At 35.0% G+C, this 25,457-nt stretch overlaps 2 protein-coding genes across 2 annotated transcripts; one reads left to right on the forward strand and one right to left on the reverse strand.

Annotated features, from left to right (window-relative positions):
- The first annotated feature begins 4,906 nt into the window (after window positions 1-4,906).
- LOC104210455 (probable glutathione S-transferase parC) lies at window positions 4,907-6,396 on the forward strand. Its single transcript, XM_009759355.2, has 2 exons — window positions 4,907-5,315; window positions 5,782-6,396. The coding sequence occupies exons 1-2, from the start codon at window positions 5,001-5,003 to the stop codon at window positions 6,112-6,114; spliced, it is 648 nt and encodes a 215-aa protein (XP_009757657.1). The 5' UTR covers window positions 4,907-5,000; the 3' UTR covers window positions 6,115-6,396.
- A 462-nt stretch (window positions 6,397-6,858) lies between these two features.
- Window positions 6,859-8,433, reverse strand: LOC104210456 (probable glutathione S-transferase). Its single transcript, XM_009759356.2, has 2 exons — window positions 8,028-8,433; window positions 6,859-7,339 (listed from the first exon to the last, which is right to left on the reverse strand). Exons 1-2 carry the CDS (start codon window positions 8,340-8,342, stop codon window positions 6,995-6,997), a joined length of 660 nt encoding a protein of 219 aa, XP_009757658.1. The 5' UTR covers window positions 8,343-8,433; the 3' UTR covers window positions 6,859-6,994.
- Window positions 8,434-25,457: the final 17,024 nt, after the last annotated feature.

The raw sequence follows: 25,457 nt of genomic DNA on the forward strand, positions 1-25,457 counted from the left end.
AATTACCCTTAGCTCATTCTTCCCAACTCATTAGCCCACTTAAGTGCAAGATTTAATCTTAGTCGTCTATTTCCTTTTAACCCAATGATCATCATCCATTCTCACCACAATATAAAATACTCAATTATAGAAACTTTTCCCAAGATTTCAATTCGTAGACCTAGACCTAACAAAAAGAGAAAAAGGATTTCAGCAAGACAAATAAAAAAGGGAGCCGCAATTCCTAACAAAAGCTAGAACGGCGGTCATCATCTTTGGAGGCCAAACTCAGTGGACCGTGGGGCTTGTGGCAACCTTAATTTCATTCAGTAGTATCATTGCAGCAGATACATTTGCTTTTATTGGAGGCAAAGCTTTTGGTCGGACACCGCTTACTAACATTAGCCCAAAGAAGCCCCAGGAATTTCATTTATCAAAAACTTACCATGAAGGACTTTTGAAAATGGAAGCTAAGACACTCAAAAAAAAACGGCAGCTTCTGGTCTTTGACTGTAATGACTGTGGTGGTAATTCTCGTTGTGGAATGGGTTGTAGTGACCTCGTGGCTAACACTGTTGGAGGTGAGGTTTAATTGAATTCGCGTTCGGGTTTTGAATTTTCCGGTGCCGATTCGAGGTTCTGGTTCACAATTTCGACATTTCAGTTCAACGATTGTTGATTTGTCATTCCGATTGAGTTACAAATTTTCAGCTTTATTCATCAATATAAAGGTCATTCTCTTTAGCGGTGCTTCATAGATTTACCCGTTTAATTATTTGACGATGTTACTAAAATTTACAGTTGTTCTACGTGCTCAGGCTTTTTGTTTCTTGTAATGCAATTCTGCATGTTTAATTTGTCTACCCAGTTGTAAACTTTCCGGTTTGAGTTGCTTAGAATTCCTTTTAACCAAGAATTGATGCTTCTGCAAAATGTGTGTAAATTGAGTTCTCTGTTAGCTTTTGTTGCTAAATCATGTAGACTCTTTAAGTATAAAAATGATATCTTTGTCTCAGCCAAGTTTCAAGTCTGGTTCTCGAATTGTTTGAAAATTGGGTAAAAAAACTCAGACCGCCTCTCCAATCAAAATCTCTTATAACTCACTGACTCTTTACATTTAATCGACAATTTAGGAAATCAAGCAATTTTTCACAAACATTGTAGCTTGCTTTAGGCGTAATTAATCTATCATCGTGATTATGTACATGTTTGCATGACATAATTATGATTCTAAAAATAAATCGCGGTATGCGTTCGCGCAACTTTGGCCAAACTTTTTTTAATATTAATAAAGCGTGATTAATTGTGGACACGTATGCGTAACACGACTTTTGACACGTACGCGTGACTCATTTTTTTTTTAGATAATTCCTCAATTAAGAGTAATTAAGCAAATAAAAACGGTAAAGGAGTAGATGCACATAGGTTCTAAAATAAGTAATTAGACAATTTAATTGAGTCAGGTATGATTAAAGTGACCGTGCTAAAACCACGGAACCCGGGAATACCTAACATCTTCTCCCGGATTAACAGAATTCCTTACCCGAATTTCTGTGTTCGCAGACCATAAATAAGAGTCAACTTTCCTCGATTCAGGATTTTAAACCGATGACTTAGGACACCCTAAATTATCCCAAGTGGCGACTCTGAATTTGACTCTAATAAATAATCATGTTTCGGTTATTGTCACTTTAATTGGAAAAACTCTCTTATACCTTTCCGGGGGTAGGAAAAGGAGGTGTGACACTAAGAATCAGATGTTTCATGGGCGGAAGAAGCATATTGAAGTCAAACATCACTTTATTCGAGACATTATATCAAAAGGGGTTGAATGTTGAGAAAGTGTCTACACATGATAATCCAGCTGATATGATGACCAAGGCAGTCCCGGCCAACAAGTTTAGGCATTGCCTAGACTTGATTGATGTGTGCAATACTCAATAGAGCCCTCTCGAGGGCTGAGGGCAAGGTAGAGAGACGTTGCTCCTGTTGATGAAGAGAATTCAAGCTAAGGGGAAGATTTGTTATTTTGTGTCTTGAATTATTTCCTTGTATTTTTAGAAAATCCATAATCCCTATAGGTTTAAGAAAACTCATTGTCCTAATAGATTTGGGAAAGGAAAAGTTATAGTCCTTGTCAAATTGGGAAACCTTTCTCTTATATGTTTGGGACCTTTTGGGATCAAAATATAGGGATTGTAATTGGGGATCCTAGAAATTGTATTGTGCTTCTTTTCTCATTCATAGTGGAAAACTCTCTTTGTTTTTGCCCCGAGGATTAGTCTTAGCCGAACCTCGTTAAATTCTTGTGTTGATTTTTTTTCTCTATTTGCTTTGTGTTGATTATGTGCTAGTTAACCCACGATATTCCGCAACACATATATTATAACATAGCTTGAAAATTGGTTCCATAAAAAGCTTGGCTTTTTTAGTGAATGTCAGTTATATAATGATGTTGTTACAGAGAAGTCTGACTAAAGATAGAAAAATATTTATGATTTATAAAAATACTTCCCTTATGTTAAGGATATGTTTTAAATAATTCCTTAAAAAAAATACTCTGAGCATTATTGGTACTTTAAGCTTACAAAAAATTATACTTTTATTTTTCATCAAATATTTAACAAACGCTATTTGTCGAAATTGTGGGGGGAAAAAAAGAATTTAACTAGTAACGCTAGAAAAGTTCCATAAAATTTCAGAAACTACAGTGCAAAATTGCACTAGACACAAAAAGGTAAACTAAAAATAGCAAAACTTGCATCTCATAAATTGCACCAAATTCTAGAAAATAGACCAAAAATAGAAGAACTGTAAAAATTGTACCTTTAAATGTGAGTTCTAGCTAAATTCTTTGTATTTCACAGTTCCCTCAAAGACGGAGTTTGTTTACTATTTGACAATGAAAGAAAATAGTAAAAATAGTACGATATAGTCAGTTTTCGGACTGGTCATTCAAAAATAGTCAGCGTTTACCAAGTCAATAAAAATAGCCACTATTTTGCTGCAAAAGAGACCGATCCAGCATAATATACTGGAGTTCGGTGCACCTGTGTATGAACTCCAGCATATTATGCTGGACCGATATACTTTGCTGGCTCCAGTATAATATACTGGAGACTGGAGCACCGGTGCTCCAAACTCCAGTATATTATGATGGACCGGTATACTTGCTGGAACTCCAGTATATTATGCTGGAGTTCTAGTGTACTTATGTTGGAACTCCATCATATTATGCTGGAGTTCCGGCATACTTATCTCGGAACTCCAGTATAATATGTCGGAGTTCAAGTATACTTATGCTGGAACTCCAGCATAATATACTGGCGTATTTTTCGGGTTTTGAACAGTATTTTCGCTCAGATTTATCTTTACATGAAAAGTGGCTAAATTTCGATTACTTTTGAAACTGGACTATTTTTGAACGACCAGTTGTAAATCTGGCTATTTTTGAATTTCTCCCAAGAAAATATCCTAACTTAAATAACAAAAAATGCTCGAAAGGTATATTTGAAGTACTACTTTTTTGAACCTATTCCAAACTTACAAGTAGGGGTGTACAAACGGAACCGGAAAATCGCACCAAACTGAAAAGTCAAACCAAACCGATTAAAAGACCCGACTAGGTTTGGTTTGATTTGGTTTGGTATTGAGTAAAAAAATCATAACCAAACAGACATATAAATATATAATTTTTATATATACTTTTAAGATTTTATATAAAATTTTCTTTAAAGAATATCTAAAATATTTGGGATTCTCTTGTGGGATATAATATTTAATATGATCCATAATTATTAACCTTAAATAATGGGTTATATGATCGCGTTCTCATCAAGTGTTACTGAAATGCGTCAATCTCTATGTCCGTCCATATTCATATCATATGTTAAGATCTATTATATTCTTATATCTTTTTTCGAATGTGAAGTGATAATTAGTATTATTTAGGTATCATATTGGTTTTTATATTTAATTACTAATTCGGTTAACCTTGAAAATATATATCAACAAAAAATTATTGTCAAACGAATAAAAAAAATAACTATTATGTGTTACTAAGAAAATTCTCCCTTAAAAATATTTTAATAGATAATTTGTCAATTTTTTATATTTTTACTAAACATATATTTACTTATCAAAAATTTAATAAAGTAAAATTAAAATAATATTTAATTAACAAAAAACCTGAAAAATCGAAAAAATCCGACAAAACAAAATCAATCCAAACCGATAGGGTTGGGTTGGTACACCCCTACTTACAAGCTCATCTCTATTATTTTCTCAAGTTTGTATTGAAGGTTCAAATTTCAAGGATTATAATTATAATGATTGCAAAACGACAATCTTAATATAGGTGATTAATTCTGATATGGACAAAATTTTGCGTCGTATCCATGATCGACCAACTACCAATAATTTTCAAATGCTCAAGGGTTTCAAGTGCGTGTTTATGTTCTGAAATTGTAGCTAGTTGGATATATTCCATCAAATCTTGTAAAGCTAATAATGTTTCTTGACCTTTTTAAATATACTAGTGATCCTTTCATGAGATATTGAGATCAGTTTTTTCTATCTGCTTGGAATTGAATAATATAGAATATAAACATATGATATATTGGGGGCAAATACGGACATAAAATTTAAAGTGAGTCACTTACTTTATATGTTAAACTATGTCAAGATTAATGACCACAATCCGAAGCCGAAGGAATATAATACGAACGATGAATTTTGTTTACGATTAGGTGGAATGATTGATATTAAAAAAGAATGTAAAAGCAAATAAGAAAAGGTGAATAATGCATATTAACAATCTATATTTTATACGATTAGGTAGGAAGATAATATGATTGATATTTAAACGTAAATATTTTAAAGTACGTTGCTGTCTTTGTGACCCCTCTGGCCATACCATTACCCATTATTTATATTCCCTCGTATCAACATTCAGTAGCAAGTAAAAAGAGATAATTTTTGTTGATTATTTGTTGTTGAACTTGATAAATTTTGCTGAAAAAATGGCAGAAGAAGTGATTCTGTTGGATTGTTGGTGCAGTATGTATGGGATGAGGGCAAGAATTGCACTTGCAGAAAAAGGTGTGAAGTATGAGTACAAAGAAGAGGATTTGAACAATAAAAGCCCACTGCTTTTGGAAATGAACCCTATTCACAAGAAAGTCCCAGTCTTAATTCACAATGGGAAATCAATTTGTGAGTCACTTGTTATAGTCCAATATATTGATGAAGTTTGGAAAGGAAATGGTCCATTGATTCCTTCTGATCCTTATGAGAAAGCTCAAGCTTGGTTTTGGTCTGACTATATGGGTAATACCGTAAGTCCAAAATTAAGAAACTTATTCTTTCTCTTTTCTTTCTTTATTTTTTCCATTGCATCAAATTATTTAGCATACTTGATTAATGGACACAAGTTTAGTTTAAATAAGAACTAAAAAATAATATTTTTAATGGTGGTGTTTGGATCAACTTGTTCGAACACCTCGATTTTTTTATTGGATGCCTATTATCTTTTATCAGTACTTTATATTGAGTAACTCCGTCCAAAAAAATCTAGACAAATGAGAAGAAATCACTTCCAGTAATTTTTTTTGGTTGGTTTCTTAACTCTGGTCTAAAAGACAATCTTTGACATATAAACTACTACATTTATAAAATATCAAGAAAAATACCCTTATGTCAAATAATTTGTTATTGTATTCCGTGAGACTACAATAAATCATGTCCTTCTCAACATAAAAATTTCCTAAGTTTTAATGTAGGAATATTGTGTAAATAATGCAGGTACATGAATATGCAGTGAAAATATGGGCAACAAAAGGAGAAGAGCAAGAACAAGCAGTTAAGGACTATTTAGGTGGACTTAAGTTGATAGAGGGAGTACTTGGTGACAAGCCTTATTTTGGAGGAGAAAACTTTGGATTTTTGGATATTTCTTTAATTGGTTTCTACAGTTGGTTTCTTGCCTATGAAACTTTTGGCAAGTTCAGTGTAGAGAAAGAATGTCCCAAACTGATTTTATGGGTTAAAAGGTGTTTGGAAAGGGACAGTGTCTCTAAAACTCTTCCTGATTCTGAGAAAGTTTGCGAGTTTGCCTATGAGTTTGGAGTGGAATGAATGAGATAAAGAGAATCCAGAATTTAAACTTAATGAACTAAAAATGTTCGTAATAAATGTTTTTCCTCTGAAACATGTCTCTTTGTTGGCTTGGGTTTAAACCTTTATTATGTTTTCTTTTTTCTTTTTTTCTCTTCTGGCTTTTCACCTATGTAATAAATGTTCTTCCTTTATGATGGGGAATGGATCTTCTAGTATTTCTTGATTTCTGTCAACAAGTAAAAGTATTGTAAATCTATTCCTCTGGCCTGTTCAACAATGTCAAGATCTTGCATTTTTTCACTCTTCTTGTTTGGGATCCTCTAGAAGGCTAGAACTACAAATCAGATTGATTTCATATATGATTACTCAACTTTAATTTTATTGCATGAAATTACTAAAAAAGATTGTAACGAAAGAAAATCATTCGACTTTATCTAAGACAAATAATTCTGTAACAAAAAGATCACTCAATTCTTCCTAGATACCATAGAAAGGAGGAATAATAACAACAACATCAATAACAAACCCAGTGAATTTGGAATGTGGGAAGGATAGTGTGTACGTAAACCTTACCCCTGGAGGGCAAAGAGACTGTTTTCGATAAATTTTCGGCTAAAGAGAAGAAAAGAAGGAATAATAACAAAATATATTTTTTTCGCAATTATTTTCTTCGAATAGTTTCTGACAAACTATAGTATTATTTATTACAAGAAGACTTCAATGGAACTCCAATTCTAGAGAACATTTATTCTATCAGTAGAATTTATACATTTATTCGTTTAACAGAAACTACATATAGTAAAACTACTAGTGATATTCGACATCAAGCAGAAACATAAACCACAGCAACACACACCTAACAATATTACCCTATTTTCAGCTGTTTCAAATGATTTTTCTAAGCAATGCCCAAACGTTGTTTCATCTGCAGAGCAAAGTCGTAAACTTTGTCTGATTCAGCAAGAGATTTGGCAACACTCTCTTTTTGCACACATTTCTTGGTCCATGCCACCAACTTTGGACACTTTGCCTCTATGCTAAAATTTCCACATTTTTCATAAGTAGGGAACCAGCTATAATAAGGAATTAGTGCCACGTCCAAAAATCCAAAGATTTCCCCACCAAAGTATGGCTTGTCTCCCAACTCTCCTTCCAACAATTTTAGGCACTCTATAAATTCTTTCTTGGCTGTTTCTTGGTCCTCTCCTTTTGTAGTCCATATTCTCCTTCCACTGTCATATACCTGCATTTACCCAAAAAAAGACAATCATTGTCACAACATCATAGTTAAATTTCTAGAAATTTAACTATGATGTTGTATATTTGAAGTTGAAGTTGAAAAAAATAATATATATGTTGGAAAGTCTAAAGTTGTCTAGTGTAAATTAATAATCACTATTAATATCCTAGGAAATAAAATAAAGAAAACTACTATAGACCTATTAAACTAAAATTAGTATTCCTCATGTTTCATTTTGTGAATGCATTTGACTGACCATAAAGTTTAAAAAAATTAAAAGAAAAAGAAAATTTATAATTTTAAACATATCATAAAATTCTTACGATTATAAAATCACATCACTAAAAATAAATTTTAATTTTAATTTGAAATTGCTACCGAATATTAAAGTGATATCGATGGAACATATTAACAAAGGAAAGAGTTTTATATAAAATATAAGGTGTAGTAATTTATAGTTAAAATCTTTATAGTGACCAATAAGAAATACTATTTAAAAACACTAAAAGGGGATATTTTTAATGTCTATACAGTCACCCCATGTAACATCCCTATATAACAACACTTTACTATAGAAGTTAAACTTTTCCGGAATCAATTTTCATGTTTTGTTAATATATGTTCTATATAACAGCAGTTCACTAAAAATATTCAGAACAAATAAGGTTGTTATATAGAGATTTGACTGTACCTTTTTGTCAATAAAATCAGCCCAGAACCTAGCTTGTGCTCTCTTATAAGGATCAGTGGGCATCAAAGGGGATTTATCCTTCCAAACCTCATCTATATACTGAACGATAATTAAGGACTCACAAACTGGTTTTCCATTGTGGATCAAGACTGGGATTTTCTTATGAATTGGGTTCAATTGTAGTAGAAGTGAACTTTTGTTACTCAAATCTTGCTCCTTGTATTCATACTGAATACCCTTTTCAGCTAGTGCAATTCTAGCCCTCATCCCAAACATGCTCACATAGGCATCCAAAAGAACAACTTCTCCAGCCATTTTGCTCCCAAAAAAATTGTGGTTGGAAATGGAACTGAGTTATTGAAATATATGTAACCAAAATATGAATACTAAAGTTGAAAATAAATTACTAAGTGATGGATGACTATAAATAGAATGATGGTGTCATAGGTTGGTGAGGTTTTATTGCGAGAAACTGGTGGATGGTTCGGTTAGAAGACATTCTCGGACTATCAAGAATGTCCCATATCTTTCTGGGAACTTCTCTTTCAATATTGTTAATCTGGAAAGGAGAAAATAAATTCAATTGATGTCACTATCCTAAAATATATGCCGTGTTTTTTTTAGGACTTTCACGACATAATTAAGCAATTGCTTTATTATTTGAGAAAATTTGATTTATTTCCTCAACATTTTCATTGTTGTTAATACTTTCTTTTGATTTTATTTATCACCTAAAAATATAATAAAACGTTTCTATAACAGCTTTATTTTGTTCCGATATTTTTTGGTTGCTATAAAAAAGTATTATTATAAAAAATATATATTAAAAATGGTTCCGAAAAAAATTTGGCTATGAAGTGTTGTTATAAAAGATAACTATTATAAATATATCTAATTGTACTATTATTCCAGGATTAATGTGATCTTATATAATTGATATCGATCTGCTCATGATACTTGGGAAACTGAACTTGATGCGCATGTTTCTTCCAATAAGGACTAGTTAAGTGGCGAGATTAAAATCACAAGTAATTTAACTCAACTAATAATATACTTCTTATCAAGAAAAGATAAGATGGAATGAGTGTGTAGACTATTCTTCAAGCATTATTAGACACAATTGTGCAATGGATTCCATATCAAATATGCAAGAACATTCGAGAATATGGTATGACATGAATGTAAAACTCGTAGAAAAAAAACATTTAGGACTTGTCCTCACGGTCGATGAAGTTAGTAAAAAATATGAGATGCAAAATTTAAAAGGAAAAAAAAAAGTTAAAACATTTTTTTTATCTACCTAAGGCTGAACAACAATTACTAATTCATCGGTTAAGATATTCCCAAAAGATCGAAAACTAATCGGATGTGAAAGTTTCCTTTAATCCGGCTCAAGTAGGTAGACCAAATAAGGAAAGGAGTTTTCATTTTCAAACTCTAGAAAATCCCAAAATAAAAAGTGTTGAGTTTTGGATTGTTGAGTTTCTATTTAAGATGAAATTGTCTTAAAATGAGAGTGAATAGGAAATGGGATTTGGATTCGGATTTGATCAAATGATCGATCGATTGATTAATTATTTGGACCAAATTTATTTGTTAATAGTAAATATTAACGTGATATAATCCGTGTTTGTAACGGATGTTTTTCAATCCGTGTATTGTGTTGCACCAAGAAAGCAACAAGATGCCTAGTGCACCTCCCATCATGGCCAAGTGCTCCTCCCACCAAGCAAGTGTTCATTCCACCATGTAAGTGCTTCCTCCATGATATCCTAATGCTTGTTCCACCATGGAGGGGCGGATTTCTCTCACATGACTGCTATAAATAGAGCAGAAGTTGTAGAGAAAAATGAACACACCAGAAAAAAATACTCGAAACACTCAGTATACAATTGATATACACTCTGTATATAATTGATATACACTTTGTATACACTAAAACTACACTCTGTATACACTGTGTATACACTGGAAAAACGAATTACAATCCGATATCCTCTTCAGTAAGAATTCAACATCGGCTATACATTGCATTCCTTCCTCTCAGAATTTTCATTCGACTTCTGAGTTCTCCTCCCTTGTTCTGCATTGTTTTAAAACTACAAACAAAGCAACTGTAAGTGTGATTTGCTGTCGAAATTTGCGTTCGCTGAAATACTGGGGTTTGAAGTACCGCTACACCAGTGTATAATTCGTTCTATCCTGGGAGGAAATAATCCATAACCTTGGGTACTAGGAGGGGATTAAATTCCTTAAGGAAACATTGTGAATTCAGTGGGCTCGAATTAATTTTTGTTTCAGTTATATCATTTATATTTACGTATGTTACTGTTGTAGGTAGTTGATAAAGAGGATAATATATATCTAAGAGTGGAAAAGTTAAAACTTGATCTTCCAGCATTCCATATTTATACCAGATAAGAAGTACTATACAGGAAACAACTACAACAAGCTTAAGGAATTTAATAATTTTAATTTTTGTATTTGTGTTACTTTTATTATTCTGGAAACTTAAAACCTTTGTGGTTTTGTGTACTCCCATTTGGAGAGTAAAGCCTTCGTGGCGTTTTGTTGGAGATTAAAATCTACGTGATTTTTCACTCCAGTTTTAAACGTTTGTTTGTGTCATTTTTACAGTAAAAATGGCGAAAGACGGAAATCAAGCTGTTCCGATGATGACTGCCAACGCATCGACAAGTCGAACTCCGGCGTTGGCACCGGCAGAGAAACCCGGAAAATTTTCCGGGATGGATTTCAAGCGCTGGCAGCAAAAGATGTTCTTCTACTTGACTACGTTATGTCTACAGAAGTTCATCAAGGAAGATGTTCCTGATCTTCCAGATGAAACTCCAGAGAATGATAGCTTTCTCGTGATTGAGGCGTGGAAGCATTCTGACTTCTTGTGCAGGAATTATATTCTTAGCGGACTGGAGGATAATCTGTATAATGTATACAGTGGCGTGGAGACGTCAAAAGAATTGTGGAATGCGCTTGAAAAGAAATACAAAACTGAAGATGTCGGGATGAAGAAATTCGTCGCTGCAAAATTTTTGGACTACAAAATGGTAGATAGCAAGTCTGTTATTACCCAAGTCCAGGAGTTACAAGTGATTATTCATGATCTACTTGCTGAAGGTATATTTCAAATGAATGCTAATGTTGAAAGTAAAAATTTTAGTAATTTTACTAACGGAATTTTCATTGAAGGTCTTGTCATCAATGAGGCATTCCAAGTAGCAGCAATAATTGAGAAGTTGCCTCCATTGTGGAAGGACTTTAAAAATTATTTGAAACACAAACGAAAGGAGATGTCCCTTGAAGATCTCATTGTTCGATTGAGAATCGAAGAGGACAATAAAGCTGCTGAAAGGAGAGGCCGTGGAAATTCAACAATAATGGGAGCAAATATTGTTGAAGATAACAAAAAGAGAAAGAAGGCTTCTGGTCCGAAATACAACCCAAGCAAGAAGCGGTTCAGTGGAAACTGCTACAACTGTGGGAAAACCGGACACAAATCTACGGAGTGTCGTGCTCGGAAGAAAGACAAGCAAAGGGGTCAAGCAAACATGGTAGAAAAGCATGATGATGTTGATGACTTGTGCGCCATGCTTTCTGAATGCAACCTGGTAGGAAACCCAAAGGAGTGGTGGATTGATTCTGGAGCCACTCGCCATGTTTGTGCTGTGAGGGAAGCATTTTCTACATATGCTTCTGCTGGACCCGAAGAGACGCTCTCTATGGGAAATGCTGCTACAGCAAACATTGAAGGATACGGTAAGATATTTCTCAAGATGACTTCTGGCAAGGTCATGACTTTGAACAACGTCCTTCATGTTCCCGAGATTAGGAAGAACTTAGTCTCTACTGGACTTCTTGTAAAGCACGGTTTCAAGTGCGTTTTTGTATCTGACAAGGTAGTGATTAGTAAGAATGAAATGTTTGTAGGAAAAGGTTACCTTACTGAGGGCCTTTTCAAGCTGAATGTAATAGTTGTTGAAACTAATAATAAAACTTCAGCTTCTTCTTACTTACTTGAGTCAAATGATTTATGGCATGTACGTTTGGGTCATGTCAATTATAAAACCTTGCGAAAAATGATTAACTTGGAAGTATTGCCTAAGTTTGAATGCGAAAAATCAAAATGTCAAATATGTGTGGAATCTAAGTATGTTAAACATCCTTATAAGTCGGTTGAAAGGAATTCAAATCCTTTAGACTTAATTCACACAGATATTTGTGACATGAAGTCAATACCATCTCGCGGTGGAAAGAAGTATTTCATAACTTTTATTGACGATAGTACTCGATATTGCTATGTTTACTTACTTAATAGTAAAGATGAAGCAATAGACGCATTCAAGCAATACAAAAATGAAGTTGAAACGCAACTTAACAAGAAAATCAAAATGATAAGAAGTGATAGGGGTGGTGAATATGAATCTCCTTTTGAACAAATATGTTTAGAATATGGAATTATTCATCAAACAACAGCCCCTTACACGCCCCAATCCAATGGGATTGCGGAAAGAAAGAATCGTTCATTAAAGGAGATGATGAACGCATTGTTGATAAGTTCTGGTTTGCCACAGAACTTGTGGGGGAAGCCGTTCTTACGGCCAGCCGAATACTAAATCGAGTACCCCATAGCAAAACACAATCCATTCCATATGAAAAATGGAAAGGAAGGAAGCCCAACTTGAATTATTTTAAAGTGTGGGGGTATTTGGAAAAAGTGCAAGTTCTTAAACCCAAAAGGGTAAAAATAGGACCGAAAACAGTTGATTGTGTTTTCATAGGATATGTGACTAATAGTAAAGCATATCGATTTCTGGTTCATAAATCAGAAAATCCCGACATTCATAATAATACGGTTATAGAATCAGATAATGCTGAGTTCTTTGAAAATATATATCCGTATAAAAAGGAATGCGAGTCGATTGGTGAAGGATCTAAACGACCTCGGGAAGAAACAAAAGAAAGTACATTTAATCAGGGGGATCCAAGACGTAGTAAACGTCAAAGAACGTCTACTTCGTTTGGACCAGATTTTGTGACTTTCTTATTGGAAAATGAGCCTCGAACATTTAAAGAAGCTATGTCTTCTTCGGAATCATTGTTCTGGAAAGAGGCAGTCAATAGTGAAATAGAATCCATATTGAACAACCATACATGGGAATTGGTTGATCTTCCTCCTGGAAATAAACCTTTGGGTTCTAAATGGATTTTTAAGAGAAAAATGAAAGATGATGGCACTATTGATAAATTTAAGGCAAGACTTGTTGTCAAAGGGTATAGACAACGAGAAGGTCTTGACTACTTTGATACATACTCCCCAGTTACAAGGATTACGTCCATACGGATGTTAGTAGCATTAGCTGCAGTGTATGGTCTTGAAATTCATCAAATGGATGTTAAAACGGCCTTCTTAAATGGAGAGTTGGAGGAAGAAATTTACATGGAACAACCTGAAGGGTTTGTGGTTCCAGGTAAAGAAAATAAGGTATGTAGACTTGTTAAGTCCCTTTACGGACTAAAACAAGCACCCAAACAATGGCATGCGAAATTTGACCAAACAATGTTGTCAAATGGTTTTAAGATAAATGAATGTGATAAATGTGTGTACATTAAAAATGTTCCAAATCACATAGTCATTGTTTGCCTATATGTGGATGATATGCTGATAATGAGTAATAACATTGCCAACATAAATGCTACTAAGCATATGCTAACTAGCAAGTTTGATATGAAGGACTTGGGAATTGCGAAGTTAATTCTGGAGATTAAGATCCAAAAGACTCCTCAAGATCTGACATTGTCACAATCTCATTATATTAAGACAGTACTTGAAAAATTCAAGCACTTGGGCTTTAAAGTTGCAAAGATTCCAATTGACGTGAATCTTGCACTAGCAAAGAACAAAGGCCAAAGCATATCACAATTGGATTATGCTCGTGTGTTGGGATGCTTAATGTACATCATGAATTGTACACGACCAGATATAGCTTGTGCTATAAGTAAACTAAGTCGATACACGAGCAATCCAGGCCAATCTCACTGGATGGCAATGAAACGAGTTTTGGGATACTTAGAACATACCCAAAACTTTGATTTGCACTACAGTAAATATCCTGCGGTGATTGAAGGATATTGTGATGCAAATTGGATCACCGGTTCAACTGATTCGAAGTCCACAAGTGGATATGTATTCACTATTGGTGGAGGAGCGGTATCTTGGAAGTCGTCCAAACAAACATGTATTGCCCGCTCTACAATGGAGGCTGAGTTCATAGCCTTAGATAAAGCCGGTGAAGAAGCTGAATGGCTCCGGAATTTCTTGGAAGACATTCCATTTTGGCCCAAACCGTTGGCACCAATATGCATACACTGTGATAGCCAAGCGGCAATTGAAAGGGCTGGGAGCGTTATGTATAACGGTAAATCTCGTCATATACGACGAAGACATAAAACCGTTAGGCAACTTCTCTCTAGAGGAATTATCACGATTGACTATGTAAAGTCAAGTGATAATGTGTCAGATCCACTTACAAAAGGCCTAACTAGAGAGGTAGTTGAGAAATCATCGAGGGGAATGGGACTATGGCCGAGAACAAGTCATTGTGGCGGTAACTCTACCTAGAAGACTGGAGATCCCAAGATCTAGGTTCAAGGAGATCAAACAAAGTCATTAATGACGGTTCAACATTGTCAACAAAATTTGTTTTAGTCCATTCTCGTGATGAGACAATGTTCAGTACCAAGGATAAAGCATTAAGGCTTTTTAATGATTTCTAAATTTGATACAGGGTATATCAAATAGTGTATCTATGAGATGACACGTTTAGGAATCACCTATGTATGTGTGAAGTGTTAGCCGCTTCAAGGAGAATTTTGCAAGGCCAATTCTCTACGCACTTATGAAACCAGGCAGTGTTCATGGCTGAAACGAACACAACAATGAGAACCAAAGACGGTTAAGGGATTGATTGTGTGACTTATGGTTGTCTAGGTATACACTAAAGTTCGACGGTTCAAAGATATCAAATCTACCGATTGACCGAGTATATCCGACATAAGTTCACTATGGAAAGTTCAAAGGGAAACCTACTTATCTAGATGCAATTAATTCTTGCTTGCAAATCACACAAGTTTTTCATGCATACTTCCGTGATATAGTCATTCCTCATTCATGTGGGGTATTGTTGAGTTTTGGATTGTTGAATTTTTGTTTAAGATGAAATAGTCTTAAAATGAGAGTAAATAGGAAATGGGATTTGGATTTGGATTTGGATTCGGATTTGATCAAATGATCGATCGATTGATTAATTATTTGGACCAAATTTATTTGTTAATAGTGAATATTAACGTGATATAATCCGTGTTTGTAACGGATGTTTTCCAATCCGTGTATTGTGTTGCACCAAGAAAGCAACAAGATGCCTAGTGCACCTCCCACCATGGCCAAGTGCTCCTCCCACCAAGCAAGTGTTCATTCCACCATGTAAGTGCTTCCTCCATGATATCCTAATGCTTGTTCCACCATGGAGGGGGCGGATTTCTCTTACATGACTGCTATAAATAGAGCAGAAGTTGTAGAGAAAGAAGAACACACCAGAAAAAAACACTCGAAACACTCAGTATACAATTGATATACACTCTGTATATAATTGATATACACTCTGTATACACTAAAACTACACTCTGTATACACTAAAACTACACTCTGTATACACTGTGTATACACTGGAAAAACGAATTGCAATCTGATATCCTCTTCAGTAAGAATTCAACATCGTCTATACATTGCATTCCTTCCTCTCAGAATTTTCATTCGACTTCTGAGTTCTCCTCCCTTGTTCTGCATTGTTTTAAAACTACAAACAAAGCAACTGTAAGTGTGCTTTGCTGCCGAAATTTGTGTTCGCTGAAATACTGGGGTTTGAAGTACCGCTACACTAGTGTGTAATTCGTTCTATCCTGGGAGGAAATAATCCATAACCTTGGGTACTAGGAGGGGATTAAATTCCTTAAGGAAACACTGTGAATTCAGTGGGCTCGAATTAATTTTTGTTTCAGTTATATCATTTATATTTACATATGTTACTGCTGTAGGTAGCTGATAAAGATGATAATATATATCTAAGAGTGGAAAAGTTAAAACTTGATCTTCCATCATTCCATATTTATACCAGATAAGAAGTACTATACAGGAAACAACTACAACAAAAAGGTCACCCCCTCCCCAGAAATGTGTAGGAGGCGTTCTCCTCGTACGGCTCGAGAAAAATGCCTTTGTAAGTAAAGTTACTCAATATCTGTACTGGTGGGAAATACATAGCAGGTTCATGATGCACTAATTGTGACAAGCACGATCGAGTTGATTCACACCTCACCGTTATGATAAAAATCTCAATAAAAATATCTATTTTCTTGTTTTTTCCCCCAATTGATGTTCCAAGACAACTAAAAAAACTAGAATGAACCAATAGAAACGTTGGATCAGATGAAAGTTGTAACCGATACCATTTACTTAAGAATGTGCCCAGCCTCTCTTGAATTCCAAATAAGCTTGATAAACTTGTTTTGAAGTAGGAAGCGACTTATAGATACAGAGTCTCTGTTCAAACATCACCAGCTTTGGACATTCTGTTTCTAAGTTGAAATTAGCAAATTTCTTGAAAACAATAAAATAAACCAGTTGTAAAAGGGTTCAAAGGGAAACCTACTTATCCAGATGCAATTAATTCTTGTTTGCAAATCACACAAGTTTTTCATGCATACTTCCATGATATAGCCATTCCCCATTCATGTGGGGGATTGTTGAGTTTTTGTTTAAGATGAAATAGTCTTAAAATTAGAGTGAATGGGAAATGGGATTTGGATTCGGATTTGGTCAAATGATCGATCGATTGATTAATTTTTTGGACCAAATTTATTTGTTAATAGTGAATATTAACGTGATATAATCCGTGTTTGTAACGGATGTTTTCCAATCCGTGTATTGTGTTGCAACACTAAGCAACAATGCAGCCTAGTGCACCTCCCACAATGGTGCAAGTGTTCCTCCCACCAAGCAAGTGTATATACCACCATGTAAGTGCTTTCTCCATGATCTAGTGCTTGTTGCACCATGGAAGGGGCGGATTTCTCTCAAATAACTGCTATAAATAGAGCATAAGTTGGAGAGAAAGAAGAACACATCGGAAAAAACACTTGAAACACTCTGTATACACTTAATATACACTCTGTATACACTGGATATACACTCTGCATATACTGGATATACACTCTGTATACACTGCGTATACACTGGAAAAACGAATTGCAATTTGATATTCTCTTCAGTAAGAATTCAACATTGGCTATACTTTGCATTCCTTCCTCTCAGAATTTCCATTCGACTTCTGAGTTGTCCTCCTTATTCTGCATTGTTTTTAACTACAAACAAAGCATCCATAAGTGTGATTTGTTGCCGAACTTTGTGTTCGCTGAAACACTGGGGTTTGAAGTACCGCTACACCAGTGTGTAATTCGTTCTATCCTGGGAGGAAATAATCTATAACCTTGGGTACTAGGAGGGGATTAAATTCCTTAAGGAAACACTGTGAATTCAGTGGGCTCGAATTAATTTCTGTTTTTTATTTATATTTACGTTTATAAGCTAACGTTCTAATTTCCATAATCATTATTTACAAGTACAGAGGAACAACAATCTTAAGGAATTTAATAATTTAATAATTTAATTTCTGTATTTGTGTTACTTTTATTATTCTGGAAACTATAACCTTTGTGGTTTTTTGTGTACTCCCGTTTGGAGAGTAAAGCCTTCGTGGCGGTTTGTTGGAGATTAAAATCTCAGTGATATTTACTCCAGTTTTAAAGCCTTCGTGACATTTTGTTGGAGATTAAAATCTACGTGATTTTTCACTCCAGTTTTAAACGTTTGATTGTGTCATCTTTACAGTAAAAATGGCGAATGACGAAAATCAAGCTGTTCCGATGATGACTGCCAACGCATCGACAAGTCGAACTCCGGCGTTGGCACCGGCAGAGAAACCCGGAAAATTTTCCGGGATGGATTTCAAGCGCTGGCAGCAAAAGATGTTCTTCTACCTGACTACGTTATGTCTACAGAAGTTCATCAAGGAAGATGTTCCTGATCTTCCAGATGAAACTCCAGAGAATGATAGCTTTCTCGTGATTGAGGCGTGGAAGCATTCTGACTTCTTGTGCAGGAATTATATTCTTAGCGGACTGGAGGATAATCTGTATAATGTATACAGTGGCGTGGAGACGTCAAAAGAATTGTGGAATGCACTTGAAAAGAAGTACAAAACTGAAGATGCCGGGATGAAGAAATTCGTCGCCGCAAAATTTTTGGACTACAAAATGGTAGATAGCAAGTCTGTTATTACCCAAGTCCAGGAATTGCAAGTGATTATTCATGATCTACTTGCTGAAGGTATGTTTCAAATAAATACTGATATTGAAAGTAAATTTTTTAGTAATTTTACTAACGAAATTTTCATTGAAGGTCTTGTCATCAATGAAGCATTCCAAGTAGCAGCAATAATTGAGAAGTTGCCTCCATTGTGGAAGGACTTCAAAAATTATTTGAAACACAAACGAAAGGAGATGTCCCTTGAAGATCTCATTGTTCGATTGAGAATCGAAGAGGACAACAAAGCTGCTGAGAGAAGAGGCCGTGGAAATTCAACAATAATGGGAGCAAATATTGTTGAAGATAACAAAAAGAGAAAGAAGGCTTCTGGTCCGAAATACAACCCAAGCAAGAAGCGGTTCAGTGGAAACTGCTACAACTGTGAGAAAACCGGACACAAATCTACGGAGTGTCGTGCTCGGAAGAAAGACAAGCAAAGGGGTCAAGCAAACATGGTAGAAAAGCATGATGATGTTGATGACTTGTGCGCCATGCTTTCTGAATGCAACCTGGTAGGAAACCCAAAGGAGTGGTGGATTGATTCTGGAGCCACTCGCCATGTTTGTGCTGTGAGGGAAGCATTTTCTACATATGCTTCTGCTGGACCCGAAGAGACGCTCTCTATGGGAAATGCTGCTACAGCAAAAATTGAAGGATACGGTAAGATATTTCTCAAGATGACTTCTGGCAAGGTCATGACTTTGAACAACGTCCTTCATGTTCCCGAGATTAGGAAGAACTTAGTCTCTACTGGACTTCTTGTAAAGCACGGTTTCAAGTGCGTTTTTGTATCTGACAAGGTAGTGATTAGTAAGAATGAAATGTTTGTAGGAAAAGGTTACCTTACTGAGGGCCTTTTCAAGCTGAATGTAATAGTTGTTGAAACTAATAATAAAACTTCAGCTTCTTCTTACTTACTTGAGTCAAATGATTTATGGCATGTACGTTTAGGTCATGTCAATTATAAAACCTTGCGAAAAATGATAAACTTGGAAGTATTGCCTAAGTTTGAATGCGAAAAATCAAAATGTCAAATATGTGTGGAATCTAAGTATGTTAAACATCCTTATAAGTCGGTTGAAAGGAATTCAAATCCTTTAGACTTAATTCACACAGATATTTGTGACATGAAGTCAATACCATCTCGCGGTGGAAAGAAGTATTTCATAACTTTTATTGACGATAGTACTCGATATTGCTATGTTTACTTACTTAATAGTAAAGATGAAGCAATAGACGCATTCAAGCAATACAAAAATGAAGTTGAAACGCAACTTAACAAGAAAATCAAAATGATAAGAAGTGATAGGGGTGGTGAATATGAATCTCCTTTTGAACAAATATGTTTAGAATATGGAATTATTCATCAAACAACAGCCCCTTACACGCCCCAATCCAATGGGATTGCGGAAAGAAAGAATCGTTCATTAAAGGAGATGATGAACGCATTATTGATAAGTTCTGGTTTGCCACAGAACTTGTGGGGGGAAGCCGTTCTTACGGCCAGCCGAATACTAAATCGAGTACCCCATAGTAAAACACAATCCATTCCATATGAAATATGGAAAGGAAGGAAGCCCAACTTGAATTATTTTAAAGTGTGGGGGTGTTTGGCAAAGGTGCAAGTTCCTAAACCCAAAAGGGTAAAAATAGGACCGAAAACAGTTGATTGTGTTTTCATAGGATATGCAACTAATAGTAAAGCATATCGATTTCTGGTTCATAAATCAGAAAATCCCGACATTCATAATAATACGGTTATAGAATCAGATAATGCTGAGTTCTTTGAAAATATATATCCGTATAAAAAGGAATGCGAGTCGATTGGTGAAGGATCTAAATGACCTCGGGAAGAAACAAAAGAAAGTACATTTAATCAGGGGGATCCAAGACGTAGTAAACGTCAAAGAACGTCTACTTCGTTTGGACCAGATTTTGTGACTTTCTTATTGGAAAATGAGCCTCGAACATTTAAAGAAGCTATGTCTTCTTCGGAATCATTGTTCTGGAAAGAGGCAGTCAATAGTGAAATAGAATCCATATTGAACAACCATACATGGGAATTGGTTGATCTTCCTCCTGGAAATAAACCTTTGGGTTCTAAATGGATTTTTAAGAGAAAAATGAAAGATGATGGCACTATTGATAAATTCAAGGCAAGACTTGTTGTCAAAGGGTATAGACAACGAGAAGGTCTTGACTACTTTGATACATACTCCCCAGTTACAAGGATTACGTCCATACGGATGTTAGTAGCATTAGCTGCAGTGTATGGTCTTGAAATTCATCAAATGGATGTTAAAACGGCCTTCTTAAATGGAGAGTTGGAGGAAGAAATTTACATGGAACAACCTGAAGGGTTTGTGGTTCCAGGTAAAGAAAATAAGGTATGTAGACTTGTTAAGTCCCTTTACGGACTAAAACAAGCACCCAAACAATGGCATGCGAAATTTGACCAAACAATGTTGTCAAATGGTTTTAAGATAAATGAATGTGATAAATGTGTGTACATTAAAAATGTTCCAAATCACATAGTCATTGTTTGCCTATATGTGGATGATATGCTGATAATGAGTAATAACATTGCCAACATAAATGCTACTAAGCGTATGCTAACTAGCAAGTTTGATATGAAGGACTTGGGAATTGCGGATTTAATTCTGGGGATTAAGATCCAAAAGACTCCTCAAGGTCTGGCATTGTCACAATCTCATTATATTAAGACAGTACTTGAAAAATTCAAGCACTTGGGCTTTAAAGTTGCAAAGACTCCAATTGACGTAAATCTTGCACTAGCAAAGAACAAAGGCCAAAGCATATCACAATTGGATTATGCTCGTGTGTTGGGATGCTTAATGTACATCATGAATTGTACACGACCAGATATAGCTTGTGCTATAAGTAAACTAAGTCGATACACGAGCAATCCAGGCCAATCTCACTGGATGGCAATGAAACGAGTTTTGGGATACTTAGAACATACCCAAAACTTTGATTTGCACTACAGTAAATATCCTGCGGTGATTGAAGGATATTGTGATGCAAATTGGATCACCGGTTCAACTGATTCGAAGTCCACAAGTGGATATGTATTCACTATTGGTGGAGGAGCGGTATCTTGGAAGTCGTCCAAACAAACATGTATTGCCCGCTCTACAATGGAGGCTGAGTTCATAGCCTTAGATAAAGCCGGTGAAGAAGCTGAATGGCTCCGGAATTTCTTGGAAGATATTCCATTTTGGCCCAAACCGTTGGCACCAATATGCATACACTGTGATAGCCAAGCGGCAATTGGAAGGGCTGGGAGCGTTATGTATAACGGTAAATCTCGTCATATACGACGAAGACATAAAACCGTTAGGCAACTTCTCTCTAGAGGAATTATCACGATTGACTATGTAAAGTCAAGTGATAATGTGTCAGATCCACTTACAAAAGGCCTAACTAGAGAGGTAGTTGAGAAATCATCGAGGGGAATGGGACTATGGCCGAGAACAAGTCATTGTGGCGGTAACTCTACCTAGAAGACTGGAGATCCCAAGATCTAGGTTCAAGGAGATCAAACAAAGTCATTAATGACGGTTCAACATTGTCAACAAAATTTGTTTTAGTCCATTCTCGTGATGAGACAATGTTCAGTACCAAGGATAAAACATTAAGGCTTTTTAATGATTTCTAAATTTGATACATGGTATATCAAATAGTGTATCTACGGGATGACACGTTTAGGAATCACCTATGTAAGTGTGAAGTGTTAGCCGCTTCAAGGAGAATTTTGCAAGGCCAATTCTCTACGCACTTATGAAACCAGGCAGTGTTCATGGCTGAAACGAACACAACAATGAGAACCAAAGACGGTTAAGGGATTGATTGTGTGACTTATGGTTGTCTAGGTATACACTAAAGTTCGACGGTTCAAAGATATCAAATCTACCGATTGACCGAGTATATCCGACATAAGTTCACTACGGAAAGTTCAAAGGGAAACCTACTTATCCAGATGCAATTAATTCTTGTTTGCAAATCACACAAGTTTTTCATGCATACTTCCGTGATATAGCCATTCCCCATTCATGTGGGGGATTGTTGAGTTTTTGTTTAAGATGAAATAGTCTTAAAATTAGAGTGAATGGGAAATGAGATTTGGATTTGGATTTGGATTCGGATTTGGTCAAATGATCGATCGATCGATTAATTTTTGGACCAAATTTATTTGTTAATAGTGAATATTAACGTGATATAATCCGTGTTTGTAACGGATATTTTCCAATCCGTGTATTGTGTTGCAACACAATACAATAAGCAACCTAGTGCACCTCCCACAATGGTGCAAGTGTTCCTCCCACCAAGCAAGTGTATATACCACCATGTAAGTGCTTTCTCCATGATCTAGTGCTTGTTGCACCATGGAAGGGGCGGATTTCTCTCAAATAACTGCTATAAATAGAGCATAAGTTGGAGAGAAAGAAGAACACATCGGAAAAAACACTTGAAACACTCTGTATACACTTAATATACACTCTGTATACACTGGATATACACTCTGCATATACTGGATATACACTCTGTATACACTGCGTATACACTGGAAAAACGAATTGCAATTTGATATTCTCTTCAGTAAGAATTCAACATTGGCTATACTTTGCATTCCTTCCTCTCAGAATTTCCATTCGACTTCTGAGTTGTCCTCCTTATTCTGCATTGTTTTTAACTACAAACAAAGCATCCATAAGTGTGATTTGTTGCCGAACTTTGTGTTCGCTGAAACACTGGGGTTTGAAGTACCGCTACACCAGTGTGTAATTCGTTCTATCCTGGGAGGAAATAATCTATAACCTTGGGTACTAGGAGGGGATTAAATTCCTTAAGGAAACACTGTGAATTCAGTGGGCTCGAATTAATTTCTGTTTTTTTATTTATATTTACGTTTATAAGCTAACGTTCTAATTTCTAGAATCATTATTTACAAGTACAGAGGAACAACAGTTTCCTGCTCTTCTGCTGCCCCCATCCATACCTTTATACTTGACTCGTATACCTAAATTACCATTAGATTAAAAAATGTCAAAATACTTACAAACTTTGTACTATAAGACCTTCAATTCTCATCTTTTTCTTGATACTTTTTTGGTACTTCAACTAGAGTTTAACTTTTGTAAGCTAACTATATATAGTTATTTTTACACCATTACTCGTACAGTATTTTTTACTCTATTATGTTAAAAGCATGTTCATAGCACCGGGCCTTATTTACTCATAATTGTTATTGTGTTTCTACTATTTACTGATATATTGTCTTTTTTCGTCTTTTTCGTCTTTTTGAGCCGAGAGTCTATCGAAAACAACTCCTTTACTCCATCGGGGTAAGGATAAGATTTGCGTACACGCTACTCTCCTCATACCCCCACCTCTAGGATTTTACTGGTTGTTGTTGTTATTGTTGTTATATGTTAAAGCGTGTCTTATAACAACATGTAACTATTTATGATAAGCATAATTTGGTAAATTAAAAGATTAAGTAAACAACATGTTATAATCGGTTAAGATACATTATTGCGATAACAATCATGCCTCAATTCCAAGCAAGTTGAGCCAGCTATATAAATCTTTATTGACTATCGCTACGTATAAGTTCATCTAAATCTAATATTATGAGGTGACCGTTGTCCCAATTTATGTGACGGTGTTTGGATTTCGAGAGTCAAGCGAATTCTTCTTTGATTGTAAGTCTTTTATATGTCTTCGGTTTGAATCGATTTTTTCCTAAAAAGAAATCAAACCAAGTAAGTCGATTTTTCAAATATTAGAACCAAACCAAACCAATTAAGTCGTTTTTTTCTCGATTTAATTTATGTCGGTTTTTCGAGTTTTTCGGTTATTTGTCGGTTTTTTCTTAAATATAAGACATACACTACCAAACACACATTTCGGCGACCACATTTTCAACGTAACACTATCAAATCAATTGCACTTTGAGAAATCTATTATTTACCAAGATATATTGATGATAATTGAATCAAATAGTGATGAATAATTTAAGGACTCAATCAAAAATATGTGGTGCATCGGATAAAGCTATTTTTCCTAAGTTTCAAATTTGAGCTTGGGTATAAAAAAAATACTGGGTAGGAAGTGTTTCCTACCGGATGGGGTCCTATGCGATGCAAATCTTGATATAGCCGGATACCAAGTAGAAAACTTTTAAAAAAAAAAGAAAGTAGAAGACTTTGTAACTTGTAAGAAGATATAAATTAGAAATATAGCTGAATTGTTGTGAAGACATGAGACTCTGGTTCTTTTGTGGTGTCAAAAGTCAATAAACATCATTGTCTTATGTCTATCAAGAGGGAAGAGACTTATCATTTAATTGAGAGAGATAGGGACAAGGAGATTCCCTTTGAATTTTTCACTATTTTAGGCGTTTGAAGATGAATTGATAGATATTAAAAAAAAGTAGCATTTGAAGTTTAATCGGAAAAAAATATATTTAATAGTTGAAGTTGCATTTGGACATGAAAATATAGTTGAAATTTTGTGATTGCAAACTCCTAAAACATATTTTTTAAATTTCAGATTCAATATATCAAAGTCGAAGTTAAAATGATGAGCCACTTTTGATAAATAAACACATATTTGATTGTATCTGCTTCTTATTTTAAATTTTTGAAACAAGATCTACGGACAAACTTGATTGCATTTCATATTTATTTATTTATTTTATTTTTTTGTGTAGAATTAGCTGGAATTCTTTGTCTAATTGCGCAATTCGTCAGTTCTTTGTTAGAGGCTTCATAGACATTGTTAGTTCAAATCTTATTTGTCGTATACTGTATGTTTGATGAGATGTGAAATTAAAAAAGAAAATACGACTTTTGACACATGTTTAAAATATATTTTGGGATCTTATAGTTTTAAATTTATCGTAATACTTTTATGGCCATAAGAATATATCATCAAGCGTAAAGATAAGTTTAGGTTAATTTTTAAAT

This window comes from Nicotiana sylvestris, chromosome 6, assembly GCF_000393655.2.
Source record: "Nicotiana sylvestris chromosome 6, ASM39365v2, whole genome shotgun sequence".
NCBI lineage: Eukaryota > Viridiplantae > Streptophyta > Magnoliopsida > Solanales > Solanaceae > Nicotiana > Nicotiana sylvestris.